We start from the raw sequence: 27880 nt of genomic DNA on the forward strand, positions 1-27880 counted from the left end.
TTATACTATAGGGAATGGTTGTATCATATACTTTGTCATTTATTCTATGGTTCAAGTGCATCCCTATATATACTTTGGTACATAGACAATTTAACAGTTCACTCCCATCATCTCGATCACCATGTTCATGAGTCTAGGAAATAAAACCAGTAATTTATATGCATTTAAAATAGCTTTATCCCGTACCTTCTTTTTTGGGTGCTGCATTTAATTCTTCCAATATCATCAGATCTGCACTCGTTAGAGAGCTCTAAATTCATTGATTTGAGCAGATATAGATTACCAATCATTTAGGATGTACTCTAGGTTAAAAAATTATTAAAAACTTGGTCACACATAGAGTTAGCAAACTCACAAGATTATTTATTTATTTATATAGGTACATATTATATACATTAAAATTAAATAGTCTCTTTGTGTATTTTTCTCATGGACATTATGTGTGTGCATTTGTTTGTGTTTGTTTATGTGTGTGGACATGGGTGAGGCCCTAAACAATCAAAGTAAGCTGTACCATCAAATAGTGTCGAAAGATGTATTTTTTAGTACCAAAATTCTTTATGATGGCCTAAAAATTTATTTTTACCTCTAATTATAAAATTTAAAAGCTTCAAAAGTAATTAGATCAAAGAGATCTATGAACACTTGAAAATTGACGGTCTAGTTAATACATTACAAGATACAGTAAGTCTTTTTGTTTTAACTTCCATGTATCTCAAGGTTCGGATGATCAAATTTGAGGGTGTTGCAAGTCAGGATTTTTTACATCTACCGTTCTTCAACATTAAAAAAAAGGATCAGATTTGAGGGTGTTTCAGCTTCTAAACAACTTCTTCTAGAAAATTTTTGAGGTGTGCCTTAATTTGATTGTTTGTAGCCTCAACCCTAACTAATTTTTTTTCCTTTTGGACATTTAGCACATATAAACAACCTTGACATAATTGTTTGTAAAAACAAATGTGCAACAGACCTGATATGGGTGCATGTAAATACAAGTATGTACATGTTAAAAGCATGAATATAAGGCATCAGGTGAATGTATGACCATGATGATACATGATTATTTGTAACATATGATTCATGTGCATGTGCATGGATGGGATGTGGATAACAGCATGCAGGTGCAAACATAGAAAAGGACGTTGGCAGGGGAAAAGAACATGACATGCAGGCGCTTTTGGGCCGTTTTACTCTCTCTCTCTCTCTCTAACTCTGTTTTTTACTTTCTCTCTCTAATGCTATCTCCTCTATCCAACTCTCTCTCTCCTATCTCTCTCTTAACTCTCTCATCTCTCATCTCTCCCCCTCATCTGTCTTTTAGCTTTCTCTCTCATCTCCCATCAAATCCCATTAGAAGCCAGCCACAGAATGGGTCTCTCTCTCTCTCTAAAATCCCTATTATAAAACGACCTAAGGGGTCCCTCTCTCTCTATCTTTCATTGGTTATCTTAAAACCCACCTAGCCATTACCGTCGGATCACGGATGCCCTTTTATTGGGGCAGGAATTCGAGGCGAAGTCCTTTCTCTCTCTACCCCTCTCTCTCTCTCTCTTCCTCGTATTCCTCTTCATAAACAAGGCATTGAGTGCATGCGGTGTATGAGGGGGCGATCACATGTGTATTGATGATGGTTGTGATTATATGTATAGGATATGGGCATATGTGGTCCTTGGTGTATGAGTCTCTCTGTCTAAACTGCTGGTCCTTGATTGGTTCAACCATGGACGAAGGGGAGCGGTGAAGTCTTTGTGCAAAGGGGAGTCGTTTTCTTTCGATGGTAATGCCGAGATCCGGGGTGAGGTTTTCAGCCATGGACTCCTCTCTTGCAGGTGGGTCCTTTTCGGGTTTTCATGGAAAATCTCTCTCTCTCTCTCTCTCTCTCTCTCTCTCTCTCTTCTTTTGCAGGTGGCTCTTTTTGTTCCTTTTAACTCAATGGATTTGCGTGGCCTCTCTCTGGCTGGTATACAGATTTTGTGGTGGTTTGTGTGTTTTTAGCAAGAAGATTGGCTATTTTAATGCAATATTGGATTTGTTTTGTTAAGTTTTGTTTGTGTTTTATTTTGGTGCCTTTGCATGGTTGAATGCTGGTACTCTCTTGTGAACTTTGCTGTTACTTTGGTGTGAGTCTCTTCTGAATCATGGGTTTTGCGCAAAAGAGAGAGAGACATTGTTCTTTGCGAAAGATGGCCCTTTTTTCTTTTTTTCCATACTGGTTGGTTGCGGCTTGATGGATTGTTGATTGTGTTTGCTCTGTGCTTTGTGCTTTCTGCTCTCTCTCCCTTTGATTAAGGAATGAAGGGGATGAGTCCCAAATTTTTGTGCCTTTATTGGTTAGAAAGCAGCATATTCAGCTCTTTTACCTAGAAGAGAATTGCAGATAACCAGTAGTTAAGGCTTTGGGTATCTTCCTTTTTGTTGCTTCACCCTCTGCGAATTGCTTACCATTGAACAAATTCATCAATGGTAGATAACCAGTTGTTAAGGCTTTGGGTATCTTCCTTTTGTTGCTTCACCCTCTTGCTGGCTTCTGCTGCTTTGAAAATCCTGTTTGGATTCCTTGAATCCTCTTATAATTTCTTGATTTATTGGAAATGTTATCATGCATTGGGCCTCTTTATGTCTGGCTTGATGATGAGTGACCAGAATATTGCATTCAACATTGCCTTCAATTTCTAACGTAAGTCATCTTGTAGTCTCCTCTAGAAATTATGAAAAAGGAAGAGACATAGGATTGACATGTAGATCTATATTGAGTTAGAAGGACATTGAGGTCAAATCCAAAATTTTAATTCTATTTGTAGTAAATATAGTTTTGGTTTTTATTTTTAGTTATTTTTAGGTACTGAAAAATTAAGATACCCTCCTTTTTCCAGGTTTTGTGCTGGATCCTTCGCAGTGCAGTAAGCTAAGCATGCAAGAAAAGCGGGACTTGGTATATGAAATTTCAAAGTGGTCGGAAGTTGCACCTGAAATTTTACAGTCATGGAGCCGGAAAGAACTTCTTCAGGTGCTCTGTTTAGAGATGGGAAAAGAGAGGAAATACACAGGCATAACCAAATGCAAAATGATCGAGCACCTTCTTCGTGTGGTCTCTGAGAATAAATCAGTAAAAAATGTTGATGGGGAAAACTATGCATCAGTGTCACCATTACCAAGCCCAAACCCACAGAGTTCTTTGAAAAGACAGAGGAAAACAGAGAACCCGTCTCGGCTAGCCATTGACACAAGCCATTCACAACCCAACAATGGAGAAGATTTTGATAATACTGTATATTGCCAAAATTTAGCTTGTAGAGCTATATTAAGCACTGGAGACTTATTTTGCAAGAGGTGCTCTTGTTGTATTTGTTATCTTTATGATGATAACAAGGACCCAAGCCTTTGGTTGGTTTGTAGCTCTGAGCCTCCTCATCAAGGTGAGCCTTGTGGTATGTCCTGCCATCTTGAATGTGCTCTTAAACATGAAGAGGCCGGCATTGTGAAAAAGGGGCAGTGTACGTGGTTGGATGGAAGCTTCTATTGCATATCTTGCAAAAAAGTAAATGGTCTGATTGGGTAAATGCTACTTCTTATTATTGTTTTTGATTTTTCATAGACTATAATTTCACATTTGACTTTAGGATGATAAGATGGCCTTTTGAGAATGGGAGAGAATTCTAAATGAAATTTTGAGGAACATGGTTTATATTATGTCCATTGCACTACTAGAGAAACTTCTTGCTAAGTTGAAAGTTCAAGTTGTATACAAGCTAGGTATGAGGGTTATCTTTTACTTTATTTTGGTTTTATTAATATAGGATTTGACAAATACCTTTGTATTTAGAGTATTGTGGTTTGGTTTCTTAGTCTTTAATTAAATTTATAGAGCATAAACATTGTAAACTTATTGTACAAGAGCTGAAACCAACACCATATTCTTGGTTTTCTATTTTTTTTTTATTTAATGGAAGAGCACACTGAGTTATCTAACACTTGATGCACTTGTCGATCTTCATTTTGATAGAGTCTAAATGAGATGAACTTCTAAATGAGTTTCAAGAAATGTGGTGTAGCATGTGTTGAGGACTTACTCTCTCAGTTGTGCCTAAACTTTGACAGGAATCTACAATTAGAGTCAAATCAGATCTACATGATAAATATATTATTAGAAATTTAATTTGCCAAGGAAATATAACTTTGTGGAAGTCAAATTCAATAGTGGAATTTAGATAGGGGAGGACTCTGGCCCTGTGAATCCTGACCCTTGTTCTGTGACTTTATTGACATATTAGTCTGATATCGTTTTTTGCCTTTCCTCAAAATTATTTGGTAAAATGTGAACTTGTTCCTAATTAGGACTTGTAGTTCTTGCAATGGGATGATTCTTGAAAGTATAGATCATGTGCTTGTGATTCCCAGTACTTCTTAGTTTATCAATTTGTGGATTGCTAATTTGTTTTCTTGAAGGCTTTGATGGACGAAGCTTTAGCTCTCATCTCATTCTTGGATGTTTTCTAGTAAATTGGCTTCACATGTCACTTTCAAAGATTCTGTGCACTTGCATGTTCAACTTCACTAGATCTGATCTATGCATCATACTGAGCTTGACTTAGAATCAGTAGAATATAGTCTTGAATGAAAATTCAAACTGAGTCTTCATCTATATTCATTACCAACAGGGGGTGTTAGCGCTTTGGAGTTTTAAGGTTTTTTCTTATAGAATGATCGGCAAGATATAAGACCCCAAGTTTCCTTTGGTGTGGTGTGGGGTAATTTTGGCTTTGAAATACTTAGAAAATGACTTGGATGTTTTTCTTAGGAAACAGTAGCATGATGAAAACTTTTCCATGGTATTTGTGCTTAAGGGGCATCATGTGGAAAATAATAGATGTTGTCGTTCTCTATGATGACTTGGTGAGGATTATGGCATTTTACCGGTACATACTGCATATTTTTTATTATGATTCTTGGAGGAAGTGCTCTGTCTCTCTCATTGGAAACCTAAGCTACCAATACTTGACAAAGACTTTGTCGAAAGCCTTAATATGGGTAAGTTGATGGGCTAGTCTTATAAGGTAGGGTTCCTCCTGACTCAATAGCTTGGTGAACCTAGTTACCTCAAGCACAAGCTTTAAGTCAGTTCGCCTCATATCCTAAAACAATGGTTGGTATATGAATTAAGAATTTATTTTGGTGCATAGTTGACAATTTCATTCAAACACCATAAGCCCGGAAAATAATTTATGACAATAGTTGTTTTCTGTTGTACAATTCATGATTCCTGATTTCATTGGTAAGCCATTGTTTTGCCATTTCCCAATGGCCCATTAATTCCTTATGGAGTTTGTTGTTTGACCATGTGCTCTTTTGAGTCATCTGCTTTCTATGAAATAGGTATTTAAGCCTCTTAGCTTATAATTTGGTTGCAATTGATAGTACAAAAAACTATGGTGCATGTCATTTTGATGCACGAAACCTATGATGCATTTCCATCAATTTTTATTTTGTTGCTGTACTCATCTTCTAGTAGAAACATTCAAATCCTAGAGAACAATATCATAAGATCCATCCGTCAATTTGTTACATTATTTAATATACCTTATCTTGTCTCGACAAATGATTGCTCTTAGAATTTTACAACTCACCCTCTTCATATTTTTTAAGTTTGATCCCTCTGAAAATATCATGAGGTCAAGCTCTAGAAGGTTTTTAAGATAAATATAGCCTAAACAACATTAGTTGAAGAAAGTTTGCGGGTAATATAACTGAAATACACAATTTAAGAAAAAATGAGGGTAATTTTGCAAGGTCAAGCCAGTCCATTGGTTGGTCTATTCTGTGCCTATAATGAAAAAAATCTGAGAATCAGTGCATACTGGCTTTTCTAGCCAATTTTTTTGGGAATTAATTGATTCCTACCCTGTTCCTAGGTACTTTGATCAGCTTTTTTCTTGGTCCCTCCTTTACCCAACTTGGTCATTGAAAATTTTCATTACTCACAAATTTGACAACCACCCATCTTTGTTTGGTCATCTCCTCCGTAAGAGACGATCGATTAAACGTCTTTTCCAATGGTGGAGGCACTCCATTGCTTTTAGCTTTTGACTCATCGTTGTAGGATCTGGGCCCACGACATCTTGGTACACACTTCCGACTCCCGGGTGATGTGCATCCTGCACCAACCTCAATGTTTCACCCCTTAATACTATCCTTGGTCGACCTCATACAACATGGATGCCATGTAAATTGTTACTTTACTAGTGAGTGTTCTTTCTACACCATCAAAAACTTAGACCTTGGAAAACAATTTAGAGCGTCATGCCTCAAGGGATACCTGTTAAGTCCTTATGTCTCCTCTTTGCCTCAGGGATACCTGTTAAATCCTGTCGCCATCTCTCCTAGGAGTAGTAGTGGCAATTTGTGCTTACCCGGCTGGTTTCACACTTTCCATTTTTTTGGTTCTCCCATTTGGCATCCTTCAATGATAAGTGTATCTCATCCTTTGTCGTTGCTTTTAGGTCCTTATGGAAATTATGGACCACCTTTTTAGTCTTTGAAATGCACAATGAAAGAGTATTCAATCTCTGGACCAATTAATCATGTTTTTGTTTTATTCATTATCAATTACTTGTGAAAGTTTCGTTTTTTCTTTTTTCTCTTTCTCTGTTGGGTTTCATACAAATGAATTAGGAAATAAATTTTCAGTCCTTAAATTAGTACATAATGAATAACCAAACCTTGGATTTTATTTCTTTTTTTGAAGTCCATCAATTTTTACTTTTTTTGAAGTCCATCAATTCTTGCTCTGATATGTATTGAAATTTTCCTTTTTCTGTTTGTGACATGCTTTTTCGTTTTTCACTTTTTACCCTTTTGCTTGACCTGGTGAAGTCGATTTGGTCATAGTACTGGTCAATCCAATCCTTGGAGCTCATCAATTCAAGTTGAATTTTTGGGTCCTTGAACTATGTCTATGATGACTGGACTGAAGTGCCCCTCTGCAATAGAGAAGGAATTGCGAATATATATGGTAGATGATTATATATAGAATCTAGGGGTGTTTGACACCCCTAGATTCCTTTTGTGCACACATTTCTGAAACATCTGCTAAAATTGGGACAGGAGGTATTTATGTTTCAAAAAATAAATATTCAATTAGTCAATTAAGCTTCATATTTTCAACTGAGGTTTTTAATCTGATGTATGTACTTCGGCATAAATCCCAAAACTAATCCAATGTCTCGAAATTAGTAAAACATCCTCACAAGTAAGAGACGTACAGTATAATCATAGACATCTTTCATGTATATCTGCCACATCATAGACATAGTTGATTTTTACCTAATTGTGGAGCCTTTTTAAATGACCTAGGTCAGCACTAAGAAGACTGCATGTTATCCATCTTGTTTCTGCAGTCTGGAAGGATGCTAACGAATATTCATTGGGGACGTTATTTCTTCACAAGTGGCTTGTATATCTTCTTTATCCTTTATTCCTCCATACAGTTTGGATTCCATAATTGTCAATCAGGAGCATTTTCAGCCTCCCAACCCTTCTCGAACATTTTGTATAATATTGGTAAATCACTTATCCACAATGTAGCTCTTGGCTTTATAGAAATTGCAAGCTTTGAGTGACCAAGTTTGGATCTGATCAACCTTGGGTAACGAAGCAACTAGATTAAGTGGATATTGCATGTTATGAGGTTCTTACACAATGATTTGTATGAGGTTGTATATTAGAAGCCCTTTTGAGGCATAATTATAAGTGTTGGCCAGTGGCCTGGAGTTATAGCCTTGAGTTGGAGTTATAGCCTTGAGTTGTCATGGGTATTTGTGTATCTACACTGCTGGTTTAATCTTGAATGCTTTTATCGCATTACGTACTAGCAAGTATATAATGTTTCCCTAATTATAGAATGTTCAATATATTCCTAGTCATAACTAAAGTGTTAGAAACATAAGCAAAACATATAATTTTTGGCAATTTTAACCATAACGTTTTTTGCAAAATAAGTCATTTTATTTTGTTCTATTTCCAACATATTATTATAATAATACTCAAAGTATTATTATATATTCCAATCATAAGTATCTTTATGATTGATTATATATGGCTAGCATGTTGCTGTTTCTTGATGAGATAATAGGCTCAAACCCTTGCTCATCTCTAAATTTTTTGTTTCCTTATGTTGCAACTCAAATGGCAGTGATTTGGTTTCTGAAGTGGAGATATTGGGATTAGAAATTTCTGGTTATCCCAATTTTTTCAGAGCTGACTTTATAGTTTGATGAATTAGGTATTTTTATCTTAACCCATATTTCTTAGCCTCCTAATGTTTCAAATTTATTTAATCCTTTTTCTTTGTCACCTGTTGCAATTTGATAATTGAATGTGGCCTTTAGATTTTGAAAATTGGTGGACTATCTCAAAACATTGTAATTAATGTGGATGTAAGATTCTTCACCTTAAGTCAAATTTTCTTTCTCCGAAATCTGATCAATTTTCATCAAGGTTAAAGGAAACATTGATCGATATACTTTTTTATTGGTTGGTGCCAGCTGAAGGCATACACTTTTAATGATGCCTAGGCCTCCAAAACTGAAGGCGATGCCTTTCTTGCCACGCTTCATGCTCACAACTGGTTTGTTATTTTCTCACCTTATCCTAACCCTAATGAGTATGCATGATTTCTCATTCATTTGTATTTGGGCCACCTGAATAATCAATAATGAAGCCAGTGATTTATCAGATGAGCAATATGTGTGCAGTTTGCATTCTTATCATCTTCGTACGAGCCTTATCCCAACTATTTGGGGTCCACTACACAAATTATGTCCTGCCATCCAGTTCTATCGAGGGCCATAACTTCGGTCAGACTATTGGTTACCATATCTATTCTCACTACTTCCACTCATGTCCATTTGAGCCTTCTCCTTACCTTTTTAGAGTCTTCCACTGGAACTAAATCACTCCCTCTAACCATTATTGTTTTAAGTCGATGCTGCACATAGCCAAACCACCTAAGTCTACTTTCCCTCATCTTATCACTTATTGGTAAATCTAATTTCCCTCATCTTATCACCAACTGGAGCCACCCTTAAGTTCCCTCGGATGTATTCATTTTGATTCGTATCCTTTTTTGTCTTGCCACTCGTCCATTTCAACGTCCTCATCTCAGCTTCCTCATCTTATTATCATCTATTTAATGTCCGCCCAACATTCTACCCCATAAAGTATAGTTGGTCTTCTAGCCGCCCGTTAGAACTTCCCCTTCAGTTTTATTGTTTTGCGCCGATCACATAAGACTCTAGAAGCACATCTCTACGTAGTCTACCTAGCTCTAACTCTATGCATGACATATTCTTCAATCTCTCTATTCTTGTGGATTATCAACCGAAGATATCGAAAATAATCTCTTTTAGGAGCACTTATTGGCCATCAATATTAACTAATTCCTCGTTTCTACTCCTATTATTATTAAATTTGTACTCCATATTTTTTGTCCTAGTACGGTTAATTTTAAAACATTTAGATTCTAAAGCATCCCTCCAAAGTTCTAACTTTAATATTGACATCATAGTTGCTGGAGGTCAGAGAAGGTTCAAAATGCGATCGGTTCGGGGAACGCAGAACCGCCATATGGGGTGGAAGCTCCTTAGGGTTATGATCGATGTCTATATAGTCAACAAGTTAAAGAGCTAGATTTTAGCATACTTGGAAGCGAGATTCCATGTCACTTGGATTGAGGTTTTCACTTGGAGGGATTTAAGCTCCACTATACATAAAACAAGATCAATTAACAATATATAATAAAATTAGGATCCAGCCAATGCTTGCTCAGTCCATTATCATATACCTTAGCTTATTATCAATGCTATAGCTATAGTACTACTACTACAATAACATTTTTTAATAATATCATAAATTGGTTTACTATGTTATTAACCTGCAGTTTTTTAATGCCATAGTTCTAGTATACCACGATGTGATTTGCACCAAATTTGAACATATTCTAAAGAAATAAATTTATAACATCAAGGCGAGGACCAGTTCAATTAATAGTATAGTTTCTCTCCTTCAAAGGATCCCACAAGCATGTAGACTGAGATCCCATTTTATAGGGAGCAAGATACCTATTTCTCTAAACCTAGCTCCTTCTAAGAACCCCTAGAGGAACCACAGGATCGGGTTCCTAAGGTGGGACCGTGGCTTACCCCCAAGGTTCCCGCAAATATGGTTGACATCATCTCTAATATCATCAATCAAAGCTATGGCATCCGTAAACAATACCACGATACCTCATCCTTTAGATGTCTAGTTAACTCGTCCATAATCAAAGCAAAGAGATATGGGCTCAACATTGACCTCTGATGTAGGCCGTCTGTCTCCAAAATCTCATTTGTTTCTCCAATAGTTGTCCTCACACTAGTTAGTTCTCCCTATCTATCTTCATATATCCTTTAGAAACTCCATTATTTCCTACACTCACCAAATTAACTCTCTAGGTACCCTATCATGTACTTTCTCTATATCAATAAAGGTCATGTGGAGGTACTTTTTTTTCTCCTTAACCTTCTCAATGTGCATAATTGCATGTATGCATGAGTCACGCCTATGCAAATTGTCAGCAAGTTCCAATCTATGTCATGATGTTTGATGTTCTTTTTATAATGCCCCATCAAGGTTTTCTTAACCTGGTTTAATTAATGCAGTTTTCAAATAGTGAAATCAAAATATGTTTAACTCATTCTTCAATGTTTTTCAGCTCATGGGAATGTCCGAAACGTTAGAAGTATAATGCTGCCATCTCTTTGTTGTGGGTTTTCATCAATCTGGCCCTGAAACTTCCTATCGTCATAAGATATTGACCCTACACACAATGATAAAATAAATTTCATAATCAGAGTTCCAGCTCCATTTGCAAATGAGTATTGCTGTTTTTGTGTAGATGTTGGAGGAAGCAACTTGTGGTTTCTAAGGAGGCTAGACGAGTGGACGTACTATGTTATCGGGTTTCCCTCTGCCTCAGAATTCTCAATGGAACAGAGCAATACAGAGAACTCCATGCGCTTGTGGATACAGCAGCAAAGAAGCTTGAAGCTGAAGTCGGGCCTCTTAATGGGGTGCCCATTAAGATGGCAAGAGGTATTGTCAATAGGCTCTCTTCTGGTGCAGAGGTGCAAAAGCTGTGTGCTCATGCAATAGAGCTAGCTGATTCTTTGCTATCTATTGAGTCACAACCATCCCCTGATGCGAGTTCCAAGATCCAAGGTAAGTATTTCACATCAAACTTTAGAAAACCTTATAGAGACTTCCTCTTGCATTACTAAGATCATAATCACATTTTTTCTGAAAATTGATTTTAAGCGAGTAGTTATGGTATATTGGACCCCAATTTCTCTCTCTCTCTCTCTCTCTGACACACACACACACGTTTCCAAGGACAGTTATAACCCTACTATGGTTCTTTTACACTCCAATGGATCATGGTCTGCTTTCGCTTGTTTTAATTGCCAACTCTCGAAAGAAATCACTTGTTTTAATTGCCAACTCTTGAAACAAATCCAATCACATTTGGCACAGTTCATGATTTCAATGATTTATTTCCAAAAACAATAAGGCAAAATATGACATTAATCGCTTCCAATAGTATCCAATTGATCGCCAACGTGGATTCGTGGAAGCACTTCCAGTTCAGCATCTCGTGATTCTTGTCTCATGAACCTTTATTCTTTTGGCATTTTCAGCTACTGTTGTGGCTCCTGGTATCATCAAATTCGAAGATGTCTCTTCAACTTCAATTTCTGTAGTGTTGGCCCCTGGGGACAAATTATCAGAAGAAGCCATGGGTTACACTCTATGGCATCGGGAGGCTGAAAGGAATGACTATCCTAAAAAACCCACCAGTGTTTTGTTGAAACAAGAGAAAAGGTTTGTGATATCAGACCTAAGCCCAAACACTGAGTATCTATGTAAAGTCATTTCCTTCAGCAATACAAAAGAATTGGGAAGGTGGGAAGCTAAAGTTTCTACTAAGAATGAAGCTGAAGATGTCAAAAAGAGCTCATCAGCAATGAGAGTAGAAGAGCAGGCCTCAGATTCAGGTGAACATTTCGATTTAAATGATGAAAAAAACAGTGTTACTCTTTCCGGTCCTTCTTCAGAGATGTATGAGTCCAAGGTTGAATTTGGAGACCATAAGAGCTCACCCCATAACATGTATTCTCACTGTGAGAAACTTGAAAAGCCGTGTTCTAGTGAGCTTTTGGATCCTATGGCCAATGGAACAAGCGGCTCACCAAACACAAGCACAGGCACCACATGTTGCGGGATGCAAGAAGCCATTACTGAGCAGGAAGACTCAGTTTTGGATGATGAAAATGGATCTAGTGAGAGAAGAACGGTGCAAGATGTAACAGTTCAGGATGAGTCTCAGAGAGATTCCACAAACTCCTGTGATGAAAACCAGGACATGGAAGCCCCTAAATGCAAAGAGCACAATACCATGACTGGAACCCATTTACTAGAGGAAGCAAGCAATGAAAATGGGCCAAATGGGGTTCATGGAATGGAGATAGAGGCCATAACTTTAGAGTCTGTTTTACCTGTTACTCCCTCTAAATCAGATAGTACAAAAGAGGGGACTGTTAGAGCAAGTGGTAGAGCAAAACCAGTAGGGAACTGTGAGAACTGGGCTGTTATGCCTGTGAAAGATGTCCCCTTAAATAACCCTGAAACTGGTAGCTCCTCAAAGAAGAGAAGCTTAGGAAGGTTGGAGGAGATGGGGATAAGAGAACCCAACTTCTCAAATGGAAACAGGATTTCACCTAATGGATCACCAGGATCTCTAGAGAAAAACTATGAATATTGTGTGAAAGTGATCAGGTGGTTAGAATGTGAAGGCCATATAAGAAAGGACTTTAGAGTGAAGTTCTTGACATGGTTCAGTTTAAAGGCAACACCTCAAGAGAGAAGAATAGTCAGTGTATTTGTTGATACTTTGATCGATGATCCGCCTAGTTTGGCTGGGCAGCTTGTCGATACATTTTCAGAGGGGATATGCAACAAGAGATTGCCTGGAATACCAAATGGATTTTGCACAAAGCTTTGGCATTGAAGAGGGGGATTCATATTCTTTTCATTACAGGTGATTGATTTTTCTGCCACTGCCAAAATGGAGCTTTTCTATTTGCCTCATTATTGATATTTCGGCGAGGCAGTGGTCTGTATCAGTATTTTCATTGTTATTTTTTTTTCTCTACAGATTGAAAATGGTCACTAGACATTGGATTTTGAAGGGAAAAATGGGGAAGACATTGTAAAATGCGCATGGTTGAACTAATCAGGCTCCACTTATCATGGAAAACACTAACCATATTTCTAGGATAAGTTTGGACAAAAAATAAATATTATTTGAAGTACAAAATTATGTATTTTGGTAAATGGAGGTCACAATCACCATTATATGTCAAATTGGGTGGATGAAGATGTGTCTTTTACCAAGTCCAAAAGGAAGTATTATGAACTTTGTGAAGTATCCAAAAGGAAGTATTATGAACTTTGTTAAGTATCCAAAAGGAAGTATTATGAACTTTGTGACATACTTCACGCTCTGGGACAATGCATCTGACGGATAGAGGCAATTATGATCTTGTGCCAAAGATACACCCTATAGAACACAGTCCCTTTTCTTAATATACCAGTTATAGAACGCTTGTGCAATATGTTCAATCAACTCCAGCAATACGTTCAATTCACTCCATTTCTGGATCTGCTTAATTTGGATAGTGGCTCCAAGCACCACCATAATCACAACAAAGAACGCTGTCACGTCTTAGCTCTTGACATTAAGTAAACAAGACGGCACCTGGTCTGTCCAAACTCACCCTCAAAAGTTACAATTTCATTAACAAAGCAAACCAAATGGCTCGAAACTACTACTCATTGCTTCTTTTTTTTCCTGTTATTCCAGCCGTAACTGAGCATCCCTAACATAAACCCTAGTACTTCTATATTAGATTAGGTCCAAGTCTGGCCAGACCGATACACGACCTATTATCACCCCCTAATTCTCACCTTCCAGAGTTGCCGGTTGAATATCAAGAAATAAAAAGAGCAATGAGTACTAGTTTTGAGCTATTTGGTTTGTTTTTGTTATCCATAAAAATGGTTATATTAAGATGCTTACACTGTAGAGTAATTTATCATTATACTCAACAAAATTTGAACACAGATACCATTGTTTTGTCATGGAGTTTTTTTAATAAAGATATGTTTTGGTCACTAAGAAAGGTGTGAAGTCACGTACATGAGATATCACTCACATAGAGCATTAAATGTCATTAGTGCTTCATGTAGGTGGCATCATACCCCTCCTAATAACCAAAAATACCTTTATTAAAAAAATGCTCTATGTACAAATCAAAAGTATAAAAGTGTCCAAAATTTGTTAAATATAATGATTAATTAATCTAAAGTGACAGTTTGAACATCCTAACATAACCAAAAAAAGGTTTTTTTATAACTAAAAGGAAAGCTTTCTATGTTCCCCCTACAATATAGTTCTATATTCCCCCTACCATCCAGCCGTCCATTTTTTATCAAGAGAGCCATCATCGTTTGATCTTAGATCCGACATCTAGAACTATTTTATTTTTAGTTTTTTTTAATACAATTTTTTTTAATATAAAATTTGGTACATGTCATCTTCTCATTGGGGCACACCTATAAAAAATATTAACAATAATTTTTCGATAAAAAATAATGACCAAATTATCTTTTGTAACTTTCAAGGGTATTTTAATCATTTTATTTTATTGAAAATATTTTTTTTATATTTTTCGTTAATGCGAGTTTAATATAGAAATAGACATCCAAAATTTGGTGTCAAAACAGTTTACAGAAAAAAATTAAAAATAAAACGGTGTAGAGACATGACATTGTGATTGGGACAATCTTAACCCTCTATTAAAAAAAAAAGGGTTGGATAAAAAAGAACATATAACTTCTATGCTGTAAGTGCAACATAAAAAGCTTTCCCATAACTAAAACTATCTAGTCATCTTTAGTTAAATATTATAAAAATATTATATATTAAATATTATTTTAAATAATACCATCATTCAGATCGGGACCTAGGTAAGTCCAAATCCAAGTCCATTGCCACCCCTAGGTGAATTTTCCATTGCAACCCGATCAAGACACTGGTAGTTTCTTTTTTTGTTGATTGGTTAGATCTCTCATCCTCTACAGTGGTGCCAAGCGTGTCCACTTTGCGTGCTTTGATCATGTAAGCTTAACAGGCATTCACTTCATTTGGCTTGGCTTAGGGCTTCTTCCCGTTGCTCTTGTTTTGTGTGTGCATTTTCTTGCATGCATGCATGGTGGAATCAGGTGGTGTTTCCCGACCTTATCATGCTTTACTAAACAAAAATGTAGATGGCCACAATCACTCCTAACCATCAGATGTAGAAACCAATAACTTCGAACATATCCAAAAGTCAAAAAATTTTCTGTTTAGACTTCGAGCTAAGTCAATTACACACCCTTAGCCACTCAATTTTACATCAAACAGCCATAGTCGTTGGTGAGCTCCTTGTGTCAAAAATAAAAAGTCTTACCAAGTACTTTTTCAATTAAGAAAGACAAAGGCACTACTTCATTAGTAATATCCTATAGCATAACCTTGCAAAATGAGAAAGGGGGTGAACACAGTAATATGGTTTCACATGATCTTCCAAGAACAAGAGAATAGCAACCAACAAAAATCAGAGAAAAGAAAAATCCATGTCCGCAACCTAAAATTATCTTTCCATCCATAGAAAATGAAAACAATATGGGAGCAGTAATGCAGTTACAGGCAATTGGGTGCTACTGAAAGCATCAGCAAAATGAAATCTTGCTGATTTCCTGTCATTTCAGTTACACGCAATTGGGTGCCACTGAAAACATCAGCAAAAATAAATCTTGCTGATTTCCTGTCATTTTTTTCGTCTTTTTTATCAAAATTTCGGCTTTGATACATGCAGGAATCGACTAAATTGGAACATCCCCTTTTGGAGCTTGACATTTTGGAAGTTGACATGAAACGTTTCACACCTGAAAAACAGAAAAATTGCAGAAACCAAGTCACTTTTTCTTTGGAGGGGGTTAAATAAGAACCCAAGTAACTTCAAGCCTTCAAAGAGCAATAGATAATCACTACATTCACAAACATTATACTCAATGATGAAACAAATAAATTACCAACCAGCAATATAGAAAGGGTGAAGTTTGTATAAGGTGTCAACCTTAAACGATCAAAGTAAGGCACCCACCTAAATCTTGCTAGATGTAGTTCGGGTGCCGAAACACTTAAACAGTGGTCTTCACACCTAATTATGAAATTTAAAGCTCTAAAAATTATGCAAAACGAGCAGACCTATAGACACTCAAATTTTTTGAAAATTGACTGCCTAGATAATATGTTACAAGATGCAATATTTATATGATTTAAAATCCTTGTTTCTTTTTTCATATACATATATCTCGAAGTTCAAATGATCAATTGTAAGGTTTTTTAACATCGAAACAACATAGAGTTTTGAGGTGCACATTATTTCTACAATACTTATATGAACTTTTTCAACATCCGAACAACATAGATTTTTGAGGTGCACATTATTTCTACTTACACCTTATATAAACTTTTTCCATATAAAAAAGGGTTCTTAATAACATTTAAATGTGGTCGTCTCTATTGAATTGTTACCCAACACTTAATGTATAATTAATGCGGCACTAAATCTGGAAACCGTTGCATAATAATACTATTCTGAAATTTTTGTTATATTAAATAACAAAATACCATTGCACCACATTAATTTTAATAATAAAGAAAGGTAATATTTTCCATAATATTATTGTGAATGATAGGAGCCTTCACCCTGTAGACTAAAGGTTAATCAAATCCTATCAAACAAAATAACCATTCATGGTGAAGACTTCACCATAATATTATAACCTAAATTACCCTAATTTTTAATAAAAATGGTTGAGGTATAACGTTATTTTGATCATTTAATCGAGCAAAAAATTAAAAAAAGTATTAATTATGGACGGGTTTCAGGATTTAGTGCCAAATCCAAAACATATTGCCATTGAATTTAGCATTTTTCAATTAACCCTTCCTAATTACCAAAATACCCCTACTAAGACATAATTACAAATGTATGGGAAATAAATGTTTATTCTTTATGGTGAAGGATAAGGGCCTTCACTATATATGGTGAATATTAATAAACCCCATACGAAAATCTGCAATTAAAGGGAAATAACAATGCCAGTAAGAGTAAACCAGGAAAACAATATAAAAAATGGTTCTATCAAGTATCAACAATAAAAATATAAATAGCCTATTAGGCAGAATAAGAGTCTGTCTTGCTAGGTGATTGGATAAATAGTTTTCGGAACCACTGACAATGCAATCTATTTTAAAGGGCATTATGTTAGTGTATCAGTATGAATAAAGACTGTTTCTCATGAAAAGACCTACAATAGCTTAAATGACTAAAATTACGTACATGGCTTCATCCACCAGTAGTAGTGATGTTCCCAAGAGTATCTAAGGCATTGCAACCCATTTAAATATTTTACAATGAAGGACTACGGGATCACAATTCCAACAGAATATAATCAATAAGGGTAAACTTCTCCGTACACCCTGTTTTGAAAAATCATTTTTCAAGAGACCCAAGATTTCAAAACCTTCCTTGTAACATAAGGTTTCAATCTTTTGTATCTTCTAATCCCCTGGACCCAAATACGCCCCTTTGACCACACATTTTTTACCCAAACAAAACATGAAATGGCACCTATTTCCCCTTCTATCTAAACATCCCTCTCTCTCTTAACGTCTCTCTCTCTCTCTCTCTCTCTCTCTCTCTCTCTCTCTCTCTTAAAAGACAACAGGAACTCACTATAACATTTTGTTCTCTCTCTCTCTCTTAAAAGACAGCAGGAACTCACTATAACATTTTGCTCTCTCTCAAAAGACAGAGCAAGAGCTCTCTATAACATCTCTCAAAAGACAGCCGATGTAAATCATCTCTCTTTCATGGCTTTGTCTTTGCTTCAAACCCTTGTCCATCTCTTCATGATTCTCACATCCCACCATCCATTACTTACCTTCATTCCACCTCAACCAACCCCCCAATTTTCAGTCATCCTTCTCTCTCTTCCCCCTAACTCTCTATTTCTATCTCTCAGTCTCAGATTTATCCCCTCCCAATCTCTAAACCTCTCTCTCTCTCTCTCTTGCTCTGTTTCTTTCTCTCTCTACATTTCTGAAGTTTTCAATGGCCATGATAAGTGAACAACAAACCCTTCCCTAGAGATGACTTCAGATACTTAAGGATGAGATAGGAAACATCTAAGTAAGGTTCATGGGGCAAGCATGAATTGACTAACTACACTAACTGCATAAGATATATCTAGTTTTGCAGTTTTAAGATACATAAGTTTGCCCAAAAACCTCTAATATTGACTAGGATCCTTTACCAACTCTCCCATCGGGGCATGGAGTCTATGATTGATTTCCATAGGAGCATCTACCAACGCATATTTCCTCTGAGAAATTGCCACTTCAATACCCAAAAAGTATCTGAGGGGAACTGGAACAAAATCTTTTTTCAAACACCTTACTCAGATAGCATTTTAAATCTTTAATGCCTGATGAGCTATCACCCAATATACATCTTGAACTCCTTTTCCTTGGGTGCAACCAATGCATTTCCATCTTCATTTTGGGCAATGGCGTTTGGATTGCTTGCTTCCTATCTATTGTTCTCACCCTGAAGAAAGCATTGTTTTCCAACATAGAAGAAATATGAAATGCATTCAAAGAAGGTAACATCCATAAAGACATGGCGAACTTTATTAACAGGATCATAGCATTTGAAACCTTTTCAATGTTAAGTAAAATTAAAGGTCATATATACCCTTATTTAAATAACAACTCACAAATATCCTTATTAGATAACATATTATATTTAGGCCCCTAACTTGCCATTGCACTTTCAACAACCACAGGGTATTTGCACAAAGCTTAGGCATTCATTATGTGCACAAATCATCTGACCCACAACTGCCTCTATGTACTAAAAAACCAACAAGAAATTAGCCTATACATGTGTTACAGGCAAATCTGGGCAAGAGAACCATAAGGTTTCTTGACTCAAACCCATATAGAACTTGACTGAAGGATATAAAAGATACTCAGTCCCTAAATAGGGTGTTTCAAGAATGAGGGTCAATTTGGAACAATGCCAAAATATATCCCGTCCCTTTGGAGTTGTCACCTACGAGTTGATCTATCATTTTACTGGATTTATCATTCTACTCCAAACTCGAATAGATATGTTTTGCTGCTCTAGGTCTTAGACACATTAAAGGAAAGGTTTTAAAAATAAAAGAAATGGTAAGGTACTGCTAGATCTACACAAGATAAAGCTAATTCAACCATAAACCGCAAGAATAAACAAGAAAATGGCAGAAATGAACATGGGCCACTGTGGGCCTAGACCTCAAAGTCATGGAAGCTATATTAGAGCAAATAGAAATTTGTTTAGGTTCTTTGTCTGATCAAGGTTGTAACAATAGAGACTACAACCTTGATCAGTCAAAGTCGTTTTGATGTTTTGATATTTTTGTTGAAGAAAACAAGAGTTTTGCATATAGGATGCAGAGGCCCCTTGTGTTTTTAGAGACATTAAGGTTAGGGTTCCATAGAATCACAAATTTGAATAATAGGGTAAGGTTTTGTAGTTGCTCGGGTGTCTAGACTCAAAATGAACCATAGAGCAAAAGGGCCCATCCTGGAATCTTCTAAAGTCTTCAGGAGAAAAGCTAGCATGATATGGAGTCAAAATTCCTCTAAGGTACATGTAGTCAGAACTACACTGGTATTTGCCCCACCAACACGGCGAAGTAGCCATGACCAAGGACTCTTGTGTCTTTTACAAATTGGTTTAGTAAAACAGCCATATGAGTGCCTTTTGGACAGTTGAAAAGCTCATTGAATTCCCTGCAAGGTGGCGTAGGGTACACACAAGTTTGGATGAGTTTTGAAACGATTGAATTCTAAACCTAGAGGTGTTGGCTTATAGGTTATCAAGCGCATAGGTTGGCATGGGAGACTTGTTTTGGAACTAGGGTACCTATGGTAGCTTATTTCTGTAGATTTGGGTGCTATGGATAGGTTTTGACGTCTCTTCTACTTAATCAATATTGGGCGAGCTTTTTATGGGGTCCCATATGCATGTCCATGGTAATCAGACGACAATGTCAAAGACTAGCACCAATTGTTCTTGTTAGGCCATAATTAATGTGTGACATTATTGTCAGCTCACTGCCAATTGTCTAATTAAGATAGGAAGGATGTTAGTCCCCATATACATCGAATAACTAGTAGTGAGCCGACAACAATGTCACACATTAATTGCAGCTTAACAAAAACAGTTGGAGCTAGTCCATGAAATTGTTATTGCCTCGCTCTTAACTCTCCCATCATACCAAACGGTTGTCTATACCAAGACAAAAAAAATTATGTATATGGGAACCCATATATTCGTTTCCCATCAAAATTTTAGTGTCTATGATTGCCCCTCTTCAGCACTATTTCTGCCCATTGGAAGTAAGATGAGTATCAAAGACATAGACAACTCATAAACAAGTATGGAAGATGGGAAACTCTGGGTACTTTGGAAATTGGCAGCTAGTAGGGTTGGGCTCAAGCTGGGTTGACCTCAACAAAGGCCTGACCCAACACTTAATCAAGCCAAGCTCAATTAGTTATCAGGATGAGATAAGGCCCAAACCCAACATGATAATGTAAATTGGACCAAGCTAGGCCCGGCCCATTCAAGTCTTTGTGGAGGAATTTTCATTTTTCAATGAAACGCCAATGGTTGGGTTTCAATCATGGGCAAAACTGAAACGTCTCTTGCATGCCCTAACCATCTAAGCCACCACTTGGTGCTTAAGATATGACAATTATATGAGATATAGACAGAAATACCTAGTTTTAAATATATATATATATATATATATACATATATATATATATATATATATATATATATATATAGGAAAAGATACCCAGCCCACCAATAAATAAATAGAATTACCACAAAAAAAAAAAAAAACACAATTGGAAGGGTTTTACCAATCTGAAAATTTTTGGATCACCTTTGATTCACCTATCTTACTTGGACTTGCAGTAGCTCTCTCTAAGTAATGGTTAACTTCTTATCAACTTCGTTGTTTTATGGCTCCTCTCTCTCACTCTCTCTCTCTCAAAATGAAGGTGTCTCTCTCTAAGAGCGTCCCTCACAATCATCCCTCTAGTCCCCCTTGGACTTTGGTCTCTCTCTCTCTCTCTCTTAAAGTGACTTTATATAGGGTGCATTAAGTTGTCTACACTGACCACAAATTAGGAGATCTACCATCACCATCCCCCAACCACAAAAAAAAAAAAAAAGGAAAGAAAAATGAAAAGAAAGAAAACACCAATGCAACCATGCCTTGGAAGATCTTTTTGGTTGGAAAAATATATAGATCATCTATACTCACCATCAAGACCCAAGATACATTCCATTAAAAAATAAAAAGGTTTGATGTGGCGCTAAAAAAAACTACTCCGAAGAAAAAAACCCTTGAAAATAAACTTTGAACCGTACAATGGGTAGATTTTTCCAATTACAATCTGATATCTTTTTATGATATAATAGTTTAGACATAAGCATTCGCCAAATGGTGGCCTTGATATTACTACATTCAATATAGGGTTAATTTTTGCCAAGATTGAACACCACAGCAGACAGGTTTCTCTTTAAAGAAACAGAAACTAGTTAATACATATCATTCTAGTCCTATTTTAAATAAGACCCAAGATGTGGCCTAGATGGTCACTAAATTCAATATAGGGCTCCATTTTCCCTAGCAAAAGACCAAATGCCTTGAAAATTTTTATTTTTTGTAAGGATGTTTTGGACTTTTCTAATATGGAGGCTTATTGGGCCAAGTTATGACTGATTCGCGTGGCCAAGATTGTTTCTACTAGTGATAGGCCTTCTCCATCCCTAACATGTATAAGTCTTTTGTATGATGGTTTATGACCTCCCTGCCATGCGCATAGCAGTCTATGGCTTATGAAAAAACCATCATCCTGACTTTAGAGACACCCAAATTTTGATCCGCTCAGTAGTATAAACACCAGAACCCACCTATAGCACCCAAACCAAGGTAAACAACCTATCAGATTTACCCTCAAACCAATTTAGTCATATACCCTCAGAGGCAAACCCAAATGCCATTGTCTATCCTTAAATCCCTAAAACCAACATCTCTAAATGCCTTAGAATTTGATCCCTTTAAAAAGCCTACCAAAATTAGAGCATACCTTAAACTAACTTATAAGGGGATTAAATAAGCAAAATAGTTCAAGAAGCACTCAAATCTGACTCACTGTTAGGAAGATATAACAATTTCAATAGTTCTATAAATGACGCATCGATGGGGTGGATTGTCCATCCATCGATCTCGATCCAGATCAGTAGGATCAGCGATCCAGGAAATTAAAAAAGCAAAAAGATAAAAGAAATAAGAAAATGATATACATAACATACAAACTTCAAGAAAAGAAAACACTTCATTGTATTATCTGTTAGGTCTTGTAGTCAACAACTGCGAGGATGGAGGATTGATTCCTCTCGTTTCTTTTAAATTTTAACACTTAGGATAATGCCTATTATATATGTCTAGCAAACTATACAATATAGTATATTTTATAATTTTAACTAATATATATTAAAAAAACTAAGTGAATCGCCGAGTCAGCCCAAGAACTATAATGTTATTAGGTAATTCCTGATCTGGATCCGCGATTTCCAATTAGGATCGATGATTTTTTAAACACCGGTTTCAATGAATGAATATGAAAAGTTACAAAATCCCTGGGGCATGGTTATTTGTAGTGCTATAAGGGCACACAACACTATCAACATAACTGGGCACATATTGTTGTCAATGTTCGAAAATTCGGCCGCTCGACCGCCTATGCGTAAAAAATGCCTAGGCACAATCTGCGTGGGGGCATTATGCGTTTTGCTTCTAGGAGCCCGCCTAGGTGGTCAAGGAGCCGCCTAAGCGCTATTGTCTGGGCGCTTGCCTAGGCCCGCCACGTGACAACATGCAGACGGCGGAAAAAAACCCTCGGGTGTGGGTAAAAAATGTAATTTTTTCCCCTAAAAAGGGGGGGAAAGGGTTTTAGGGGGTATTCTAAACCCCCAATAGAAAATCCGTGGCCTTTAGCATGAGAAAAACACCTCAAAAACCACTCTTCTGTGATTTTTTATCGAAAGATCGATAAATTTTTTACTTTTTCAATTTTTCCCCAAAACAAAGGCAATAGTTTGTGGGTGGATTTGGAGCTTGTAATAGTTGATTTTGAGAACTTTTGACGACCTAATAGACAAGGTTTGCACCGACATCGATTTGATTTTGATATTTTTATTATTATCAAATTTGAAAGAGGGTTTTGATTTTCTTTTCCTACAACATATTATATTATGAATCATGTGTTTTTTCTTTTACTTTTGTTCTTTATGATATATTTACATGTTTGTAATTAAAAGATTGATTTTTTTCTGATTTATTGATTTTTTCTCACTTGGACGATGAAATTGAGCATATATCGTATTCTTTTATGAATAATTTATTCTTTTTTTGCACAATGTGTCGTATCTTGATATTCTTTTTTTTTTGTTCTAGTTTCCTACAATGACATTTGGGATTTAAGTATTTTAATGTCTTACAACTTACAATCTCTTTGAGACTTGTATGATTGTCTCATTTGTAAATATGCTATGTGATTGTACTCATTGTAGTATTGTATTGTTGTACTATTATGTTTTCGTCTATTCATGATCACGAAGAGTTTGGGGCTCTAAAATTGCCCTAAAAACTCCCTAAGGCTTTAAACCATGCCCTAAGAACTCCCCTGTTTTTTATGTTTGGGGTGGGGGAAGTTTTTGATTTTGGTGAGGGCACCCCGTCCCTGGACGCCTGCCTAGGCAGCCAAGCACCCAAACCGCCTAGGCACGCGAATCCTTTTTTTTTAACATTGATTGTTGTCAACATAATTGCATGCACTCTTGAATATTGAATCCATTATGTACTAGTTTTTCTTCTAGAACATTTATAGAGTATTTCAGATTATAGAGGATTTTAGGGCGGAGCCCACACGTTTTTTATGCACTTTGAATATTAATTTTAGATGTCCATTACAAATTTCTAGAAATCCTTACAGTTACTCCAATAATTTCATCAGGATATGCAGCTCCCATCCAAATGTAAAATATTGATGGGTATGTCGTGCATCTCATATTCCATTTCAAGAAGTCATTCTCCTAAAAGTCGTAGGTAATTATGTCTATTGGCTAGTCTTGTGTTATTTCTAGTCCCCAGTCTCAATAGATTATCAGTTAGTCGTGGAGTATTTGTATTATCACTATGTTTTTGGTAACTAAATTGTGTGCTTCATTTGGATCGACAAAGCAACAGTCAGACAAGCATCTAACTAGAATATTACTATCAAAACAATGCAAATAATAATGTCCATAAGAAATAGCGCATTGGGCAAAACAAGAACTCTCGTGGTTAAGCATCACTTCACAAAACCAGTGCCTAGGATGGGTGACCTCAAGGAAAGCCATAGTCTGACACCCATATTTCTCATTAAACTTCCTCAGTAAAAATTGTAGTTCTACATTACCCTTAATTGTGCTATTTGGTTCTCAAAGTATTTAATTTATACTCCATAACGTACCAAGCAGTACCTTGAATCTTAACCTAATGCCAATTTAAATAAACCAATAATTCCATCCAAGGTTTTACAACTTGGCCGAGCAGACTCAGATTCGGCTGAGTTACTCGGACCCTACAGAGGTGCTCAGACTCGGAATACAAATTTCGTTATATGTTAAAAATAAAAATAACAGTTTGTTTTATTTACTAAGTCAATGTAGAAATACTTTATAAACAATTTTGATGCCTTTGATGATGATTTGTAAGTTTTTCTTATCAAATACTGTATTTTTCAATTTCCCCCTTTTTTGGATTTTTCTGAATTGTTTCCAGCTATAAATCAAATTTTCCAAATTCCATCTTTTATATTTTTTTCCATCTTTCGGGCTTTTAATGTTGTTTATAGTTTAGTTTGCTCTGTATTGTTTGTTTTATTTTTTATATACTTTTATTTTTTACTTGTAGCCATTTTTAAGCTGGTAAACCACTCGGGCAAGTTCATTCAGACTCTCCCCGAGTTAGTCAGCTCGGGCTCCTGAGCCCAAGCCAAATGATATAACAATGATTCCATCAATACAACTTAAGCATCAGGAAAAGTAGCAAAAAAGGAAACTAAATTAGGATAACAGAAAAATATCAAAGAAAAGCGGACACATTGGCCGTTGCGCATAGTGAATACATAAGCAGTCAGTCCATGATGAAACAAGGCAGCAGAACAACAAGCTGGGAACAAAAGAAGGTGAGAAAGTGCCACTAATGGTAATTAGAGAGAGCGAGGCATAAAGATAGAGATAACTGACCCAGTATGCATTAGCATCTTCTCTAACATAAAACCATAATGAGATATCACAAAAAATCCAAACAGAGTGAGTGCATTTGCATGCCTACAATTCGTTTGTTTGAGCCAATATAAAACAGGGAACAAGCCTATAAAAATGAGAGACAGATAGAGAGCAACAAGGTAACAGAACTAGGATTACTTCGGATTATCAGTTACTTGGGCACATAAACAAGAACGAGAAACACTTAAGAGCGAGCAAGAGAGAGAGAGAGAGAGAGAGAGAGAGAGAGAGAGAGGCTTTTAGCAATAGAGGTAGAGAGCCATTTATTGGCCAGATAGGGAGAAATAAGATAACAGAACAACGGTACTTTAGGATTGGCTAGAAAGAGATACACTTAGAAGAAAGAACGAGAAGCAGCCATCAGTTACATAGAGAAAGAGAGAGAGAGAGAGAGAGAGAGAGAGAGAGAGAGTACCTTCAAGCTAGCGGTTCCTCTCAGGTGGCAATGGCCGATTAAACCCTCCCCTCCTGTTCATATACTGGCGAGGCTGCCTCTTCGTCACAGCCCTAACTCCACTCACATCCGCACCAGGCACCGGCTTCCCTTTAGTTGAATCAAACCCTACTGGAATCCCAAGCTTCTTCATGGCCTCAATCTCCTCATCAACGCCATCACCACCATCGATCTCACAATTTCCTGAATCTGAGAGTTTCTTCTTCTCCTCCTTTACAGCTCCATCAGCAAAAGATGCGTCCTTTGCCCTCTTCCTCTCAGTCTCGTCCTCATCTTTCCTCCGCTTCTTATGCCGGTTATCTGGCGACCTGCGGCGATTGTCCGGAGATCTATGGCGGTTTTCCGGTGAAACTGAGCGGTGATGGTGCCGGACTTTGGCCGGAGATCTAGAGCGAGAACGAGACCTGGGTCGCTTGGTTTTGCGATCAGGAGAGTAAGATCTTCGCCTTTCTCTCTCTTTTCCTCGATCCCTATGCCTCAAATCCTTTTCTCTATCATCTTTCTCCCTCTCCCTCTCTTTATCCCTCTCTCTATCCCTTCTTCTCTCTCTATCAGCGGCCTCTGGTTCCCTTCTTCGATCCCTCTCTCTCTCTCCCATTACTGATTTTGAAACCGAACCATTTGAGAGCTTTTGTTGCCCTAATTTTAAGGTTTTGAAATTTGGGGATTATAAACCCTAGCCTCGGACTCGACCCTAAAGTCCTAAACCCCTTGGCGGTCGAAGCATGGTTTAAGTCAAATTGTTTGATAGAGCTTTTTCCATTATGAAAAAGAAAATGGTTTGATAGGGCTGCAGCCTTATTGAAATAAGTAAAACATCACATCATAACTCATCGAGTATTATAATTCAAGCTTATAGAAAAACCTAATGATTTAAAAAATGGATCAGTTACTCGGATCGGATTATCAAAGAACCGATTCGATTCGACGAATCGGCGATCCGGATCGGGAATCGGGTGAATCGGTCATAATAAAACTTCAAAAAAATCTAAAAAAATTATTAAAATTCATTATAAATATTGTTTTTTAAGAATTCAAAAAAAAATGAGGGTATTCCATTAAGAATTTTCATGTTTTTGAATAAATATACGAATATTGATATGTTCTTTCCTTGCATGAACCGCTATTCAGCATTTAATTTACATCACACAAAAGGATAAACATAGAATTATCATAGAATAAGTATATCAACATACATGGACTACAATAAAGCATAAAATTAGTAACATACGAGCTAAAAATAAAATGATAGACGACGTTGTTGTTCTTCTTGGTCACGCTAGTGCCATTGATTGAATTCGTTTGACAATTCATTGATTCGATCTAAAAACGAATCATCGATATTAGCGGGCGTCTGACTATTCAAAGAGCCAGCTAACATCAGTCATTCCAACTAAAAAATCCATGAACAACAGATAAAAAAAATACAGTTTTGCATTAAAAATATTATAACATGCATTTTTTTACATAAATAATCCATCAACATACAATTTTTTCAACAAAAACTTTAACAATAAAAATTTAAAATATGGTTTAATACCTCATGATAATTAAAAGCTTGTCACGATTTTCACATCTTTTCGAAAAATCATCATTTTTCAAAAAATTTGATCATGGAAAAAAAAAAAAAAAAATTACAGCAAACTCAAAAAATAAAAATTAAAAATTGGGTTTAATACATCATGATAATCAAAACTTTATCACGATTTTCACATCTTTTCGGAAAATCATCATTTTTCAAAAAATTCGATCATGTATA

The 27880-nt window shown here is 36.4% G+C and overlaps 2 protein-coding genes across 3 annotated transcripts; one reads left to right on the forward strand and one right to left on the reverse strand.

Moving 5' to 3' along the window:
• The first annotated feature begins 1689 nt into the window (after positions 1-1689).
• LOC18435544 (VIN3-like protein 2) lies at positions 1690-13306 on the forward strand. 2 transcript variants are annotated; one of them, XM_011625538.3, is made up of 5 exons: positions 1690-1829; positions 2874-3555; positions 10931-11253; positions 11730-13129; positions 13247-13306. In XM_011625538.3, exons 1-4 carry the CDS (start codon positions 1775-1777, stop codon positions 13097-13099), a joined length of 2430 nt encoding a protein of 809 aa, XP_011623840.1. In that variant the 5' UTR covers positions 1690-1774; the 3' UTR covers positions 13100-13129; positions 13247-13306. The 2 variants fall into 2 exon arrangements, with proteins under 2 accessions (XP_011623840.1, XP_006845650.2); XM_006845587.4 differs by having other exon boundaries at positions 11730-13306.
• A 2463-nt stretch (positions 13307-15769) lies between these two features.
• On the reverse strand, positions 15770-26898 carry LOC148779629 (U4/U6.U5 small nuclear ribonucleoprotein). Its single transcript, XM_088852958.1, has 2 exons — positions 26083-26898; positions 15770-16080 (listed from the first exon to the last, which is right to left on the reverse strand). The coding sequence occupies exon 1, from the start codon at positions 26717-26719 to the stop codon at positions 26090-26092; it is 630 nt and encodes a 209-aa protein (XP_088709084.1). The 5' UTR covers positions 26720-26898; the 3' UTR covers positions 15770-16080; positions 26083-26089.
• Positions 26899-27880: the final 982 nt, after the last annotated feature.

Source organism: Amborella trichopoda, chromosome 12, assembly GCF_054954075.1.
Source record: "Amborella trichopoda isolate Santa Cruz 75 chromosome 12, AtrichopodaSantaCruz75HAP2 v2.0, whole genome shotgun sequence".
NCBI lineage: Eukaryota > Viridiplantae > Streptophyta > Magnoliopsida > Amborellales > Amborellaceae > Amborella > Amborella trichopoda.